We start from the raw sequence: 17377 nt of genomic DNA on the forward strand, positions 1-17377 counted from the left end.
CTTCGAAATACCGCAGGGACATATTGGTGCTATGCTATTTATTATATACGCATCAACATATCCGTAGCTGTCCATTACAAAGACCACATTCTAACTCTATATATATATATATATATACGCCGGCGTCGTAAGGCTAAGCGGTATGGTTGCACTGTCCTGTTCAGACATGTACATTTTTGGTGCAGGCCGCTTTTCTATCACTCTGGGCCAGCAGACGATGGTATCGCTCCTAGAAGTATGTTTGCAGATGCATATTTAGATAGAAAAGAAGAAAACTTCGATCTCTTTTGATTTTGCCATAGTGTACCCTTGTCTGTTTGGCTAACCAGCGAAACAAGAACGTGCTCGTTTTCTTTTGGTTCTTTTTTTACTTTAAACAGAAACACGTTTGATGCCAAGTTCTTTCTGTGTCTTCTAACAATCGTTGAATATATATGTTGTTGTGTATGTGTCTAATCGAGAAAAGAGACATTATCTTGTTGTATTCTACCTGCTAACCGGATCTTCGCTGGTGCCGGTTTGTGCCTGTGAAGCGATGCGTGGTTGGTCAACATAACGCCGACAGTTTTGCAGAAGTCTCATATCGTTTTCCGTTGTTAATTATTATTGTGTCGGTCGATCCTGATGCAGCTTCAGAACTGGAAGTCTTCGCAATAAAATTCAAGTGTAACTCTTCACTTAGCAGCAAACGTTGCGTGGGTGTATATTTAGATACCGCTGTTTAAATTGACATTTTTCAGCTCTAAACTAAACGAAGGGAAGAATAGCATTAATATATATATATATATATTGAAGAACATCTGATAATTGTAGTATCAGAGGAATACGTCTGCGATTAAAATCTGTTTCAAGATTTGAATTGGATTTACCTCGTTTCAGTTGATGGATCCCCTGGCTTCGTTTGGCCAGCAAATGGAAGTTGATTAAATACTATAATTTTGTATTCAAGAATAATATATGTGGGACAGCGTGGTCTTTGTGGCTGATAGGTATCCCTTTGAGCACGTTTCTATGATAATGATGAACATACGGTCGTATTTTGTTCGAACTTCAGCGTTGGCAAATGATTACGGTAGCATGTAATTGCTATGCCGTCTTATTGTCGGGGAAACCTCAGATAGATAGTCCAGCTAGACCCATGCCGACTAGACTCTATAGTGGACACGTGTCCTTGATGCTCTACCAAAAGCCGATTGCAGCGACTTGTGTACGCTATGGAATAGCTAAATGCGTTAAGAGTAATAAATAACAAAAAAAAAAACGTGAAATATATTTTATAATACGTATGGGTGCACGTCGAACCAGAATAACATGTGACTCGACAAGACTTCGCACTTAGGCTGTCTGCTCGTGCTAGACTACGCCCAGCGTACTTGCACGCAGTCGTTGTGAGTGAAATCTAAGCCAGGATTTTGTCTTGTTCGTAACCACTAGAATTTCCCGCATACAAATATTCCATCGTGTAACGACTTCACTAGGTAAGCTATAAAGTGTGAGTGATTATATACTTTTGTCTGGTAGATTGCCCGACTCAGCGTATCCACTGAGCTTTACAGAACTTCATGACCCTTCCGGAATGAATTTTTACGGAGTCACTTTCTTCTGGTTAACGGTCGTGAAAATATTGCAGTTGTGAAAACAGTATTACCGCCCATAATTGCTTACGTTTTTCGCGCTATGGACATGATCGTACGATTCCGAGCTCGCTATGCTATCCGTGCGACTGTTAAAGCCTGATCCGCAGTACCCATCTTCCGGCTAATCCTCTAGCAACCACTACGGGAAATTCTATAGGGGTGCAGGTATCGTAGTCGCAAAAAGAAAGCGCGGCGCATTTGAATGTTCGAGTCACACTCGAACGACGGCGTATCGTAAACGCTGCCACCTTCTGTGTCAACCTGTCGTACGGTGTTCTGAACAGCGTGGTGTCTCTGAGCGAATCCCACAAGATGGAAAGCGGAGTATTCGATTATGGATGCGAATGGAACGTAGCGAAGCGTTTTTTGTGCGCCAAGTTGTTTGCGTTCTTCGGATTCTGTTCTTTTTCTTGTGGTTCCTCTACGAGGGGTTACTGATGAGATGTGCGAAGGACGCAAGCGAGTATGAGCGCCGGTAGCTTCGTGTTCTTGGCGTAGCGCTAAGAAGTACACTGCAGCTTTCGTATCATCGTAATTGTAGCCCACTTGGCTAGATTGCGTTCCATTACATACAAGGTGAGGCAAAAATAGACCCACAATGAGAAAAGATACAAGTTGAGAGGTGGCAAGCAGCGATTGGGAAGGAAAGATTTCCAGTTGATGCCTACCTGTAAGCTTACCTTGTTCACCACTGGGCTTAAAACTTTCCTAATTGTATAAAAGTTCGTCTTTTTTTCATTGCTACCCTACGTTTGCCTGACCCTATATGATGCGTTGGGTGAACGTTGCCAACGAAGCTTCCATTTTACGTTTGTCAACGAAGGTGGCAATGCTTAGACCATTATAGCGTTACAGTTCGTTGTTGCTAATCAGTCAGCATCAGGCCTTTGTTAAAATTCGAACTTGAAATAACTTTTATGTTGTCGTAGCATAAACGAAGAAGAGAGACTTCGTCCGTCGGTAATCGTTGTAAAACAGTAATCAAATAACATTTTTTTTCTGCTATTTTCAATCGAAATTCTATAGTAAGTGTGGCCTTCATTTGTAAAGAATTATTAAGCGATCGATTATATCGAGGATGTTGGCTGTAGTATAATAGGTAATAATAATAATCTGTTGAAAAGAATGAAGTTTTCGGAAATCACCTGCGTGCGGAGCCCTGCGGACTGGTAAACACCGAGGATTTTTAAGTTTATTGTATGTATACACAACTGGAACTTAGATCTTATGTTGTTTTCAAAAGGAGCGGGTCCAAGTGTGATACTATAGTTTCCTGTTGTCTGTTGGACGTCGCCGATCAACACAATATGGAAAAAAACAAATACACGAGCACTTCATCATGCAACTTACTTTGAGCATTACTAATATTTTGTAATAAATATCTCGTTAACATCTTCTCGAAATTGTTTACCTGCGCAGCTGAGGTTCTCTAGGAAAGGAATTAGTTAAGCGATGAATAAATGATGGCTTCGTGTCGTCACGCGCTTCACTCCTCAATGAGCGCCCGTAATTTATTGCAAATTTTCAACAACAACAATAGGTTACTATGGTAGCAGCAAGATGCTTTCTTGAATTGGAGATTCTGCGTTCCGAATTGTACCAACATCTTTACATATAATAACATCATTCTTTGTGTTCTGCCATAAAAGTGGCAATTTCCTATAGAGAGTATCTATGGAGTTCGCAAAGTCAACGACCCAGACCATCAAGCCTATTATGGCGGCTGAGCGAAGTCCTTTATACAACCGGCACATGCTGCTGTTATCATCGCCATATAGGAACTGGGGAAAATCTAATCCCCGCAAGAATACTGAGCCTACTGCAATGACTCGCATAGAAAAAGTAGAGGATGTTGCCACATCACAATCGGTAAACGGGGGGACCTCAGCGTGTCTTCGGATAAAAGGAGCAAAAAGACACGGTATAGCATGAAAATGGTCACCGCCGCTGAAGCCTATCAAACACGAATGCATAAGCTATAAGCTGCATATTTAGCGTGTGTTCCGTAGAATACGTAAGTGGAAAATGCCAATATTATAGGTTTGCACAGTTGTATGGGGTATTTTCACTTAAGCTTAGTTGAAAAAGAAAAATGTTGTTGAATCTCTTAAGAAAAAGACATTTTTCTTTTTTCTTAAGAGATTCAAACCCTAATTTCAATGTTTTGGAGTTGTACCGTAATTCTGGAATATACGTAATACTGGAAACAGGATTATACAGAGTACTTGTAAACATGAACATTTTGTTAATAATCGTTTTTTTTTCATATGGTCAACCATTGTAGTTATTTAATTCTTATATACAGCATAACCGCCCGCAATGGACCAGTACTGGTCGAGTCCGATATAGCTTATTTAACAAAGCCTTCGTTGGGAGTATAGATCAATGGTTAGCGAATGGAATGATCGACAGGACAACCTAATGTGACTGAAATAGATAACCCACACTGAAATAACGCAGTCGTTACTTCAATATCGTCCAGAAGCAGGCGGCAGAACGGGTAGAAATGGCGCTTATAGAAAATTTTTTTTTAATTTGAATAATTAACTTTCAGTTTACATTAGTGCATCTGCTATTTTAGCCTTGTTCAGTACTTTAGCGGCATCCCTGATACGTTTCGATAGAAAGAACATAGTACATTGAATAACGGCACTTTGTTATGGCTTCCCACTTGGATGACGTTGGGTCGTATGCCTGTTTCATGTTGTGTGTTAGACCACCTCTAAGAGTCATTCTCCAGCTTCAGGTAAGACATTAGTGTGGAGTCCGGCTAATTCGGTCGGTGTTTCGACAGCGGCAGACCCAAAAAACGATCGACGATATTCCCTCCGGCTGGCGGACATTCGTTAGGTACGCTTAGACGAATCAATTCCAGCGATTACTATTCTATGTAAATCCCATAAAATGGAAAGATGTAAGCGACTGTTTAAGCTGGCCCCAGCCCCAGTGTTTCAATATGGTGTAGGACTGTAGCGCAAAGAGTGTAGCTCTTTTTTCGTTCTTTCCGAGCCCCGTTCAAGAAAAAACCAAACTTAACCAATAGAAACGTTATGCAAACATGATGGAACAGAATGGACAACAATCAGGCCGAAAGGCCAAACAGAGATAAGAGCGCGATCATGCAAACGATGTAGTAAAGGGGTTAGCGGAATAGCTGCGGGCGGGGCGGGGTAGATCTATAAACGGGAGAGTAACCACGATGATGTGATGCCTGACGAGAAAACGCAGAAGAGAAGCTTCACAGGTCTTATTCGTCCAACAGTTATCCTTCCGCTGACCGAAGGCGTCAAGCAGAGATACCGACCATCAGCCGGTTAGGCTGCGCAGTCCGTCAGTTACCACTGATGCCGCCACATCGCCTGCCAACCATGGGCTCAATAAAATAGTCCTCTTCGGGCGTTCCCCGATGCTGTCAGAAACTGGGGTGCGCATTGATACAGTCTCCATAATCGGCTCACTAAAAAGTCAAACCAAGTTATATTACTACTACGTACTATTACTGCTGTCGTACTACGGTTTGAACCTGTGTTTAATTATAGGTGTACGTATACCGTTATCGCACTTTTTAGCACCATGTCACTAGCCGCGCATGATCCAACGAGGACAATCGGCAGTTGTGCGATCGCGTTGCTTGAGTGGCACAATCAGTCAAACGTACGATTATTATTAAGTATAGGTACTGTATGTTTAAGCATGAGGGAGCTTTTCGTAACAGAAAGACCGGTGGAACTTTTAGACGAAAATGACCCCGAAGGAAGACCCCTAGATGAAATGATGTCGAGCGACTATATATCTCCATCGTTTGAAGGACAACGAACAAGAAACCGCACAAGAAGAAGCTTGCAGGTTAGGCTCAAGCTTATGTTGAAGACTCCTTCATAAAACCAGTGATAGCTGTCACGGCGATGGGGTAATGGTGGTGTCACCTCTGCTGGTTTTTTTGTGGCAGTCGAATATGGGCAGGGCTATGCGCCACTGTGGGGACACAGCGGCCGGTGGAGATGTTGGTAGAAAAGTGGCTGGTTTTTGTCGATGTTAACCTCCCGACGGTAGAAATAGGCGGATATGATCCTTGGGATTTATATCAATCGATTGCGGCATGCGACTCCGCCTCGTAAAAAGACACAAGGTCTTCATCGTGGATAGGGAAAAGGGTGTCTCGGTATTACTGTTGCCTTTGTTACCTCTAGGTGAACGTTCACTCTGTGTCAATCCATTAAATGTACCCAAAGAATAGGATAAAGAAAAGGATAGAATTTGGGAAGTATTTAAGCTTGTCGAACAGAAGCAATACGTTAGACTAGGATAGTATTTGAAAAGAAGAAAGTGAAGTATCCTTAAAAAATGCTAACTTCTAAACAAACCATCCTGATACGGTCAATCAGTCAATGAAGGATGTGTATCATATAGCTATGTTTCTATATTACTGCTCGTGACAAAACCGTAAATGTGTTCATTATGTAGAAATAATTGATTGCTCTCAGTTCTTCACGAAAGCGCAGTGTAGAAACTGCGAATACGAAACATTTTTTAATCAATTTAAATTTAAAAAAGAATTTTTATTTTGCTATTTCGGAATTGGTTATAGATTACACATAACCAAGTGTATCTTATCGGAACATCTTTTTTTATCACATGTAGCTGTTATACATGCGCCGTCAATGTGGTGTAGACATCTCTATGCGCTAGCGTGTTTTTAGTTGTTGGATAGTTATTAGATGCCCATGAGAAACTAATCGGTGTCAAAATATAGAATCAATGATATGTGGATAATTTTAGGACTCCGCTAGGATAAGTTATTAGGCAAGTGACTCGCTGACCCCGTGCGTCCCTCAGGTCTATCACGGCGAATTCACTCGATTCACAGACCGACATGATCGCATTGTATGAGATGTTTTATAACTTCAGTTGTTTTTGCCTCTCTTATGCCTTTAGCGCATATGGTAGGATCGCAAATTTGTGAAGGCTCGTCGCATTGTGTATGGACTGCGTGCGTGTGTCCGTAGCGGGTACGATTTCAATGGCCCCCTTATTGACTTCCCCATTAACCCTCGTCGTCCCCTTAAACGATTGGTGCTGCCGTCGTATCAATCACATTAGGGTTTCTGCTTTCATTTTCTATTTCTCATTATTAATGGCACAACAATAACATTGAACTTTCTATTTATAAAGTAGAAATAGATATAAGTCGGGTCGTCGACGGTTTTTGTTGCCGCAAGCAATGACAACAACAAATAACACACAGAAGGTGACAAACTGCCTACGTTCTCATGATACGGTCAGTATGTTTGAGGTTTAAGGGCGACCAACAAAGACAACAGTAATGTTCGGGGAATAAAAATATTTATTTTCCCTCCTAAATTGCCCAAGGTCTCATATGTTAATTTTTGTATCTGTTTTTCTCCAAAAATAGGGACAATTCCATAGTATCAGCAAATACAGCTGTTGATATATGTTTCGTATATAGGAATACAGATGAAATCTTGGCTTTTTATTAAAAGCAAATACATCTATTACATGAATCTCTTGCAGCACTGAAGGCTGATGGACCCATTGCATTTTAAAGCATCGTTTAGACCTCTATACTACCGATATTAACAACAAATCATTTGTTGGCATATAATAGTAAAGCAGTGCTAAGGTATCTCTGAATTTATATCGAAATATCTTTGAACGTATAAGCCCAAAAAAAAAAACATGAAAATTCACGTTGCCATAAACCTTAAAGAAAATAATCTTGTTCGTTACGAGTCGATCGAAAAATTCAGATGCATTTTCAGGCTCGATTATTACGTAGCACACTTTTTGGGTGACAGTTGCATCTTGTGAATATTTTTCCAAAATCATCTTAAGGCCTCAAGCTTTCTCGGTATACGGAATGTCTCATACATGTTATGCTTGATTTATTCGAACGAACCAGTGTTCTCCTTAAAAATCCACTATTCGACACCCTATGCGCCTTGTCAAGGCTCGCTTTTCGTCTTTTGACAGAACGCGTTTCGGGGAAGTGAAGCTCGGAGCGAAAGAATTAACCTTATCGTAAGGCCGCTCGTCTACTTCAACGAGGGCGTCGTCGCAATGCTTTTTTTTCTAGATGCTATCATCCAGCATCGATGGATAGTTAAGGATATCTGCATGCAATTTGCCCATTGTGGATAAGGCAAATCCTTAGCTTTATGCTTAAAGCGTGGATTGATTCATTCATTTACTGATACTGCTATGAATATCAAAAGAGCGTCCATTTGAGATCAGTGGATAGGAGGGGCGTTCGGTGTGAGGATGATCCCATTAAGGCTTTGCGAAGGGCAGATGCTCCCAAATATGCATATGATATTTGGACTTAGCTAACGCAAAGCGGCGTTGAACAGACGAAATGCTCTCAACGATCGGACCGTTACCGGATGGAGGACGCATTCAATAGCTCTTACACGGAGGGCCGGATAATAGCTGGAAGAAAACAACTGTAGGTATTAAAAATTGCTGATGAAAAAGAAATACTAGTAACCACCTGTTGTCTTGACCCATCTCATAGAAGCCTGGTCATCCGGGACAGATTGTTGACACATTTCGTGGGCCAGAAAATGGTATTGGAAAAAAATAACCACAGCCAGTATTGATTGATTCATCAAAAAATTCGCGGCCCATCAAGAAGTCACAGTGATCACGTCCACTGCCTTTCAGTAATCGCTTTGCTTAATAATCCCTCACATGGTAGAATAGGTTATCATGTATTGTACTGTATCCCTGTGATATTTGCAAACGATTTTATCGAAGTCCTCCACTAGTGTTTCGGTTTTAATTTTAATAATATAACAATTTAGGATCCCTCTACTTGTATGGATGTGGGATCCTTGGGTATAAGTCGACCTTGGTAGAGGAGAACGTAAACATTAAACAACACTGTAGCATGTTGTTTTAGGCGCAAAAATCTTTGGCAATCTTTATAATTGATTCAGTATAGATAGTAGAACTGTAAGCCGTAGGCAGGTCTCCTCTGCTTTATCGTAAGCTAGCAGACATTATCGCAGTAAGATTCTTCTAAATACAACTTCTAATGGTTTCGAATACTCACACACTGCGTCCTAATTTAATGAAGGTGGTTTTGAAGTTTCGGTCAGTTGGTATTGTTTTATCGACATTTCGACCGTTCACAGAAGCCTGGTTTGGTCCTCTCTTTTTAATGTCTTCGGTTGGCCTTGTGAAAAGCTTCTGCTTACCGAATCACACCGAACCAAAACTGAATTATCTTGTTAGAGATTATTAAGGCTCTGGCGACATCATATCCACACTGTCACAGAGTCTTAATGGTGCGTAAAATCATAGCTAGTAACTGAACGGGTTAGGGTCGTAAGACCTTCTAGCCATGGGTTTGATGACAATGATTCAACAGTTGCATCTCTGAACCAAACGACTTTTAATATGAACGCGCTGCTTGACGCGTGACTCATATGAAAATAGGTCATTATTTGGCGTTTTACCTAAAATGACAGGTTAATCCGACCGCCTGGCAGCCACCCTGCAAGGAGCAACACCCTACAGAACGACAAGTGGCTCGATTTTCAGAATTCACAGCCGCCAAGTGGCAAATTACCAGATCAACTGTTTTCTTACCAAGGCAGTAGCTAGATACCTGCGAAAACCTGGCCAACAGCAGCCGCTATAACACTGCAATAAAGAATGCTAATTGTGGAATACTTTTGTGTTGCAGGAACAGCTTCGTTTATTATCTGGATCTGGTGATTTGATGATCAGTACAATCAAATTTTTCTTTGATCTTTTCGTGCGGTCGATTTAGTTCACGCAACCAGGTTAGAAAATCAGTCCCAACGTTTTCTTGGGTCGGTGCGGAGTTCTTGGTGGCAGTTGAGCGGCGTACGAATCATATTAGCCCCTTCTCTAGCTCTTTTGACTGCCCTTTATGCTTGCAGGCCTTTTGGGCTTCTGCTATTTGGATATTCCAGTAGTGCTTTAGTCATGCTGACTTCGGCCCGTCTAAGATGCACGGCCTCTAGGGTTCTAAAGTTCTTCCGCGCCTCCTGAAAGGCCGTTTTCTGTAGGAACTTTTTCTCCATATATATCTATCGCCGAGCTTTTTCTCTATCACGAGTTTTCGCCACCCGAAAATCAGATTTTCCATCCCTTTGTCACGAACAGTTAGATTCACAGAAGACTGAAAGAGCACCCTATAGGGTTTACGAGTTCTCTGTGAGATGAACAAACAGCTTGTCAGAAGGCCCCTCAAATTCACCCAACGTATAGTTCGGCCTAATGTAGCCGGAGTATAAAAGAGTTATTTGAAAATTTACTTGCCTGCCATAGCCTGTCTTCGGTAGGCTCCATTTGTCCCCTTGACCGTTGTCTACTTCTATCCGATCCTAATTCAGATTGCTAGAACTGCCGTTCATATGCTTCTGTGTCCGCTTGAATTTATTACTGACCACCGATGAGATCTGACAGGCAATCTATTGATCAGGAACTGCAAGTTGGCGGTGATCACCGGATAGACCAGTTCAAGGACTTTAAGTATTCCACCCGAGTTTTGCTATCGGTGAGCACCAAACGGTTGTCCGAAAGGGACCGGGAAAAGTGTTGTTAGATATCTGTGCCAAAAACATTGTAGACTGTTAGTTTCGAATTATACGAAGTCGTTATTAAATGAATGTTGAATCAGCCGTGTCCCAAAATATTTGCTTAATGTTCTTAGTCTACTTACAAATCTACCTAAAGTTTACGTTGTAATACTACTACTTCGTCTCCGAGTTCGAACACAAAAAAGCACCATGTCAAGGGTAAGCTCGGACAAAGGCGAGCCCTTTACAAAAAACAAATATTTTTAGAATTTTCGCAAAATCTTTCATCAGCCATAAAATGTAGGGCACAATAAGTATGAAATAAATTCGTCCATATGCATTGCCGAGTGAGTAACGATGAAAAGCTATTTGTTCAGGTTTCCACTAGTATTTCCCGTCATGAGACCGCGTTCCTGTTCCTACTGCTGACTAGCGAAAACGATATGCGATAACGCATAGTAGAATCCATGACGTTCATATAACTTTCTTGCCTCCGGATTAGCCTGCGCCTACAGTCGTAAATGCAGCCGCCGCTGTCTTTCAAAGCCGTACTACTCAACCATAGAATCTCTGCTTCCCTACATCGACGCCATATTGACGCGTAACAACTACGCTATCCCCTTGTCCAACACTCCTCGACTGCTTTCAAAAACGCTCTCGCCTACAGAAGACTTCAGTCGAAGCACACGCGCCTCGTTCGTTATTACTCCGCGCGCCAGCTGACGTTATGGCGATCAGTAGCTGGATTTATCTTCAATGCTATTGCTACTGGATCGAAGACAACACAAGAGAACGGCTCGGAATAGAGCTAGGATAGTACGATAAGCAATTGCTTGTTATTATTTATGTTGTTACTGTGGCTGTAGGTATGATCATTATTGTGGAATAAAACGCGTAATGCGAAGCGTAAAGTTACGTACGATTTACTTGTCGCAATAAAGTGGCTGGCTGGAAAAACGGAGCGCTAGTTACTGGTTACCCAGCGGCTGATGCCATAGTTTGTAGCGGCCGTTACAGGGACGACGATGACAGTCAAAAAGGCTTCGGTCGAACATCGTATTTAACGCTGTACGTGTCCAGCTACAGTTGTCAATCTTCACGTTGCTGCTGCTGCTGCTGCTGTCTTTACCGCTAGACGGGCATAGGTACTTGCGTTGATGGACAGTTAGCTATAAGTGAATCGAAGGGTAACCACAATGCACAGGATTGTATAATAACAAACATCGCGGCTTATGAAGACACTTTGAAGTGGTATTAGCTGTGTACGCGTATATCGAAAGCACTCCGCTATCTGCTGCTGTTCTTGCGACTACCGTGATCAATGAATGAACAACGGACCCCGTTGCCGCTGCCGCGATCATTGTTATAGATGTCAAACGTCTGTCCGCCGGCTGTAGCCTTTGACCTTTGGCCGTCGCAGGTGGAAAATGGAAATCGTTGCAGAGTGGAAAAAGAAGTTGTTACAGCCACGACGAAATTGAACAACAGCTTGGTCAGTAACGGTTCTGCCTGTTGGTGCTAGCTTGAAGTAAGCAAACTGTGCCGGATGAAGTCAATACAAAAAATTAACCACAATTTCTTATAAATGCATGTAAAAATGATTAACAGCGTAAATATCGCTTAGTATTGAGATGTTTCATTGTTGAACGATCGTTTGCAATGAATGGAGTCGTCGGTGGCGCTCTAGGTACCCCGCTATATTAAGCAGTCATGCACGGAAAGCACAACTATTACTGGGATTAGCGTATACGTGCTTACCACTTATTTGGCGTTACGGTGGATCGAACTGTTACGTTTCAAGCAAACGATACAGGTATCGAACACGTATGTAAATTATGGATTTTATTCAATTATATCTGCCACGTAGTGGATGTGATTGGAGAGGCTTCAAGCAGAGAAGTAGACATAGCTACCAGTAAAGCAACTTGAATAGAAACCAGGAACGTATAGCCAGTAAGCAGATAGTTTTAGAGCTAATGGTGATTTTGTATTGGGGAATTCGTATCCATAAATGCACACGTTATCGGTGCGACACTGTAGGGTTGTCCTGTCGCATTTGTACACCCCACTTGGCCCCCGGACGTGGAGGGGGCGTTTTAAACTGACAATTGCTGGTTCGAGTCTTGTCTACCTTTCCTCGTACATAAACAAGCGAAGAAATCTTCTTTGTCTTCTGTATTTGAAGTCGCGTCGACTTTGCAATAGACACATCGTCAGAAAAGTTCCCGTCCCGAAAGTTCTAACTAATCATTATTGCAGAAATTTTTTGGTAATTAAGATAGAACCGATAATCTATGGAGTACTGATAAATATGTTAGAGTAGTAAATTAGACAATGAATCGCGTAACGATTGATGCGACGCGGTAATTATATGTTTTCCGGCTAACTGTTCTTAAATCGAGGTTATATAACCAAAGATAACGTTGCTTTCAGTTGATGTATATAAACGTGATTGTGGCTCCAGCGTTGTAGCATTCCCCGATAAAAAGCATGTAGGAACGATGTAAGCGTGAGACTTTATGTGTTGACAGAGCTAGAAAAAAAGGAATCACGAAATACGATTGTTCACTGCTGTCCCTCGGACAGCCGCTAGTTGAAGTTGTCCTGATACGATATATTTTGCTTAAATTTTAACATCTCTTTCGTATCGAAGCAATGGATAATTGTTTCAGTCGATGATGTGATGTGTGATACTTTTTAGTGCCATAAACAGCAGTATGTGTCTATACTGTTGGCTCCGTTTAGTTCAACGGTGATAGCGTCGTTTTGTTTGTCGCTAGCGGCGTTATTCGCTCAACCATACTCCAACTCAGTACCAATAGCTGAATGTGTGGTACGCGGCGGTGCCGAACAATTCAGCCCGAAGACACCGAAAAATCTCCCCGTCGACAATATAGCCAGTGGTCTAAAAGGGCCGAAAACCGAGTGGACCAAATGGACACGATGAAAAAAAACCATCCAGCAGATCAAATCAAGTAAATAAACTTCCGTTTGATCGGATCGACAATTAGAGACGATCCGAACCTGGGATTAGTCACTTACGATGGTAATAGTGTTGGAAAGCGAAACCGTGTGGGTAGCTTCTGCTTGCTTTTTTCTATTGGATTTTCTGGGAAAAGGCAGTTTTTTTTTTTTATAGTGGTCGAATTGTTTTCAGTTTGACTTGACATTATTTTAGGATCGTTATTCGTCTAATTTCGAACAGTGAGCGTGTGTACTTGAATCATAACCGGATTGTTAAGAAGAGTGCGGGGGCACTGCAGTCCTTGAGGACTGAATGAAAACCTATCGAACGTACAAGCGAATGTTTAACATGCGACTATTATGGTCAGTTAGTTGATGATAGCTCTATCGAGTAGCTAGCCATGGAAGCTGTAACTCTGACGACCCAGATCTGAAATTAGCCAGTCATTTTCTAAAATTAATCCTGCTGCTGCTGCTGCTGCTGCACCTTATGCGGGACAGACAAGCGCTCTACTCACACTGCCATAGACTAATCCATGTAGATCTTTACGTATTTGAATACAGTTGCTTTGTTAACGGCTAAATAGATAGCTTGGAACCGCCACCATCATCGTCGAGTGAGAGCTAAACAGGGTCGCAAATGGATGCCCCACTGAGGCATATCAATAAGCCACTCCTCATCGCTTCTACTGGAAATAATAGCGAGACAAAGTTAGCGCAGTGTACAAACTGAACGGACTCGGCACTTTCTACTAATTCGAGTACCTGTATAGTATCTTTTTGACATTGCACTTACCTGTTATATGCGTAAACCTAATTGATATTAGAGCAACAACTATGAACATGTACAGGTTACAATTAAAATGACAATTGCACACGTCCCTAGTGTAAATGCACACCTGCATGTTATATTTTTGTCTATATATATATATATATTTCTATCGATTTAATTGGATGCAGTCTAAAAAAATATTGAAAAGCATCAACTGATGATGATGATGTAGCTGTCGCTGGTCAAGAAAGTCGCTATGCAAAGTTACCTGTGTGTAAAAATCGCCATCGAGTAATAAATACACTGGTCAAGCAGATCGACGTTGGTCTCGTCCTTTTAGAAGTCGTTGAACTTTTGCGTCGTTAGATCGTTCACGGTACCTAGTCCGCGACTGAAACAAGCGAGCCAAAGGATCACGAATTTAACTGAAAGCTCAGACACTTATGTCAAATAAGAACAGGTAGAAATGGACAGCGTGCCTCGTGTCGGGAAATTCTTCACCATAGAGAAACATGACAGACAAAGTTCATCTCTAAGCGGAGCGAAATGCTAGGCTCAGGTACTAAATAGAAGGATTTAGCATTACTGTATATGTATTACAGATGTTGAAGATCTGTAATGATTCGAGGGTATTCAAACGCAGTACTTGAAATCCATACGAATAACTGCCAGAGGTAAAATCTAACAATAATTATTGTTGAATATTTGTTGCAAGTAGCAACAAGTCTGCATCATATATAGGCGTCCGTCGTCTCTTCTGAACGTGATTGCGTCCACGTCTGTTTTCACTAACTGGCTCTTCTTTATCAAATTCGCGCACTGTAAACATTACCCATCTATCAGCAAGATCATTTTCCTACCAACGAGACAAAATACAATAACGACACCATATTTTAACTATACTTTATTACTAGTACGCTTAGCGCGGCTGTAACATCTACTGCGTAGTTTGGAGGATGGGGCCTGTGTAAAGCGTTCGCGCAGTCGTATCGCACGGCCGCTCGCTACTGGTAGACACTCGCGCCAACGGTGACGCGGTGTTTGCGTCGTACAATAGGTACATGTTGATAACATGACGAATCGTGCTGCCGGCATGAGCGCGAATTCGGCGATAATAAATGTGATGTTGGAGCAAACTGTGTTGAGAGCCGCCGCTGCTGCTGCTGCTGCTGCTACTACTGCTGCTGCTGCTGCTGCTGCTGCTACTGCTGCTGCTGCTGCTGCTACCGTTGCTGCTGCTGCTGCTGCTGCTGCTACTGTTGCTGCTGCTGCTGCTGCTGCTGCTGTTGTTGATGTTGACGCTGTTGCTTCGCCGACAAGAAGAGATCACCTCGCCCGTCAAAGTACAAGGGAAGCTTTTATCGCTCTGTGATCCGACGCGCAAAATCGACGGATGAAGGCCGGACTGATAAGCAGGCAGAGTGTGAAAATAAAACAATATCGATGGAGACGACGGTGAGGAGCTTTCAACTGCTACAGAAGCTGGCTAACAAGGGCAACATCAACAAAGTCTAAGCGACAGAATTTCACTTGGATTCTCTAATTGACACGATCGTAAGTTTATCTAGTGTTTTTAGAAAAGATTGATTGTGAGGTATAAGAGGACTGAGGGTTTCATGTTGCTTGATGATCCTATTTCAAAAGAAAGTAGCGCGAAGCTCCTTAATGAAGTGAAGTTAATAAAGTGTCTTAAACAAATGGAAGATGGACTGCGTGCAGACGAAATAAGTATCAATGTCACTATGAAGTTCGACACAATTATGCCATATATATATATATATATATATATATATATATATATATATATATATAGTCACTACTATTATAACTGAATCGTTGAATAGCGGGCCGTACCGTATCACTGCCCTTACGAGCTTTGTGGCTCGTAATGGCGAGATGAATGGGAGAAATAAGATCTGGTCAAATGATGAAAATACAATAAACATCCACTGGTAAACACGGTCACTTTTCGGCTAGCTATTTTTTGTGGGCTAGCAATTTTAGGCTAATTTTTGTGGCACTATATATGCTTAAGTTGAACTTCATCTTAAACTATAAACAGGCTCATAGTCTACGTACATAATAAAGGCGTTTACTCTGTCGAAGCGTTTATACGCTCGATTTCGAATTATGAAATATCGGCGTATTTACTTGCCTTTGGCATTCGTCATCAACACTTTTTAAGGCAAAGTATTTCCGGCTTTTATATTTATTTTAGACTTTATTTTATTTTTGCGCCCCTCGCGCAAGACCCGATACGACACAGATTTAGAATGGCTATCTCCTAGCTATTGTACCTGTAGCGGCAATGGTAAGAGGTATGCGCAACGAGAGCACTTTTTCTCGCATGCTCTGGTCCTCGGCCCAGAAATTTACCCATGCAAATACTATCGGTGTAGGGAGCTAGTCCCCAAAGATAGGTGATCGACTGAAAAGTTCACCATTGCTAATAGTGGAAAGAGCTGGTTGTATGATGTATGTTACCGAAATCACGTTCGCATCGGGTTCCATCTCTCTCACCTCTTATAGTTATTTATTTTTAATTAATTTAATAATTAGTAGGCGGATCCATCAAATGCGCGAGAAGACCATGCGAGAAGATCGCTGAGAATCACGGTGACGCTAGCGCAGGCCTAATACCGTTAGAAGACAGGCGCCAGCGTTCGCATTGAGAGACGCCACTCTACGACCTTCTATGTTATAGTTTCCTTTCGCCCCGATCGCAGATAGCCGTTAAAAGCTGACTATCTTTATCACTGAATTAACGAACCCTTCGGTGACTTTGTTTCCCCTTAGCAGACACTGATTTTTCCTATCGACGCAGAGAACATAAGCGGGTAAACTATAGAGAAACGGTTCGAGATAAATTAAAATTCACTTTTGATGCTGACATGCTGTCAAATTCGCGGAAAATCCAGCCGTAGCAACAAATGGACTTTTCCGTTGCGTCGTTCTTCCGATGACGGTATCGAGTCTCCGATCGCGAGAATGGCCAAGCATGTGACTGAATTCTAAAGCCATTGTTGAGCTAGACGAATGATGTCATTTTCGTTGACGACTTCGTGAAGTTTCGTGATCTGTTCTTCACCTTAGCAGCTTCCTGGCAGCATGCACATAACGGAGTCAGGCCCTCCCGGGCTGGATCCCTTACCATTCTGATAGAGGTGTCAGTTAGTAAAAGTGTCAAAAAAAAAAAACTGCCAGCATAACGCCAATAACTGTTACTACCAATAATACTATGAAAAGACGCTGCCGCGTGTCACCAGGACATACGCGGCTATTTTCAGTGCTTCCTTTTTTCATTGTCTGTTCCTAACTTTCTCGACTACATCATACCGTCGAGTGGATGGTGACACGAGCTAAAGACATCGTCAGTTTGCGATGACAGCGTTCACACTGTCGCCGAATACATATATTAGCGTCTATGTATTTAT

At 42.0% G+C, this 17377-nt stretch overlaps 2 protein-coding genes across 11 annotated transcripts in view; one reads left to right on the forward strand and one right to left on the reverse strand.

The window, feature by feature from the left end:
- LOC111252343 (sperm-specific sodium:proton exchanger-like) overlaps positions 1 to 17377 on the forward strand; it is a 135561-nt gene that overhangs the window by 32596 nt on the left and 85588 nt on the right. The window contains exon 1 of one of the 10 annotated variants that reach the window (XM_022810052.2): positions 15312 to 15497. The exons of the other annotated variants lie outside the window; for them this stretch is intronic. The gene's annotated coding sequence lies outside the window, so the exon portion shown is untranslated. Of the gene's footprint in view, positions 1 to 15311; positions 15498 to 17377 lie in introns of those variants that run through there. 10 annotated transcript variants of the gene reach the window in all.
- LOC147755004 (uncharacterized) lies at positions 3117 to 17312 on the reverse strand. Its single transcript, XM_086992489.1, has 4 exons — positions 17280 to 17312; positions 14630 to 15348; positions 9948 to 14334; positions 3117 to 5094 (listed from the first exon to the last, which is right to left on the reverse strand). The coding sequence occupies exons 1-2, from the start codon at positions 17310 to 17312 to the stop codon at positions 14881 to 14883; spliced, it is 501 nt and encodes a 166-aa protein (XP_086848615.1). The 3' UTR covers positions 3117 to 5094; positions 9948 to 14334; positions 14630 to 14880.

Source organism: Varroa destructor, unplaced genomic scaffold, assembly GCF_002443255.2.
Source record: "Varroa destructor unplaced genomic scaffold, Vdes_3.0 BEIS01000006.1, whole genome shotgun sequence".
In the NCBI taxonomy this organism is placed as follows: Eukaryota; Metazoa; Arthropoda; class Arachnida; order Mesostigmata; family Varroidae; genus Varroa; species Varroa destructor.

What these genes read in the sequence shown, in the direction of transcription:
- LOC147755004 (XM_086992489.1), bottom strand. Translation starts at nt 17,312, where the DNA reads ATGTCTTTAGCTCGTGTCACCATCCACTCGACG. An exon ending in GTGTCACCATCCACTCGACG is followed by an intron (nt 15,349 to 17,279) that starts GTATGATGTAGT and finishes CCTGCTTATCAG; the next exon opens with TCCGGCCTTCATCCGTCGAT.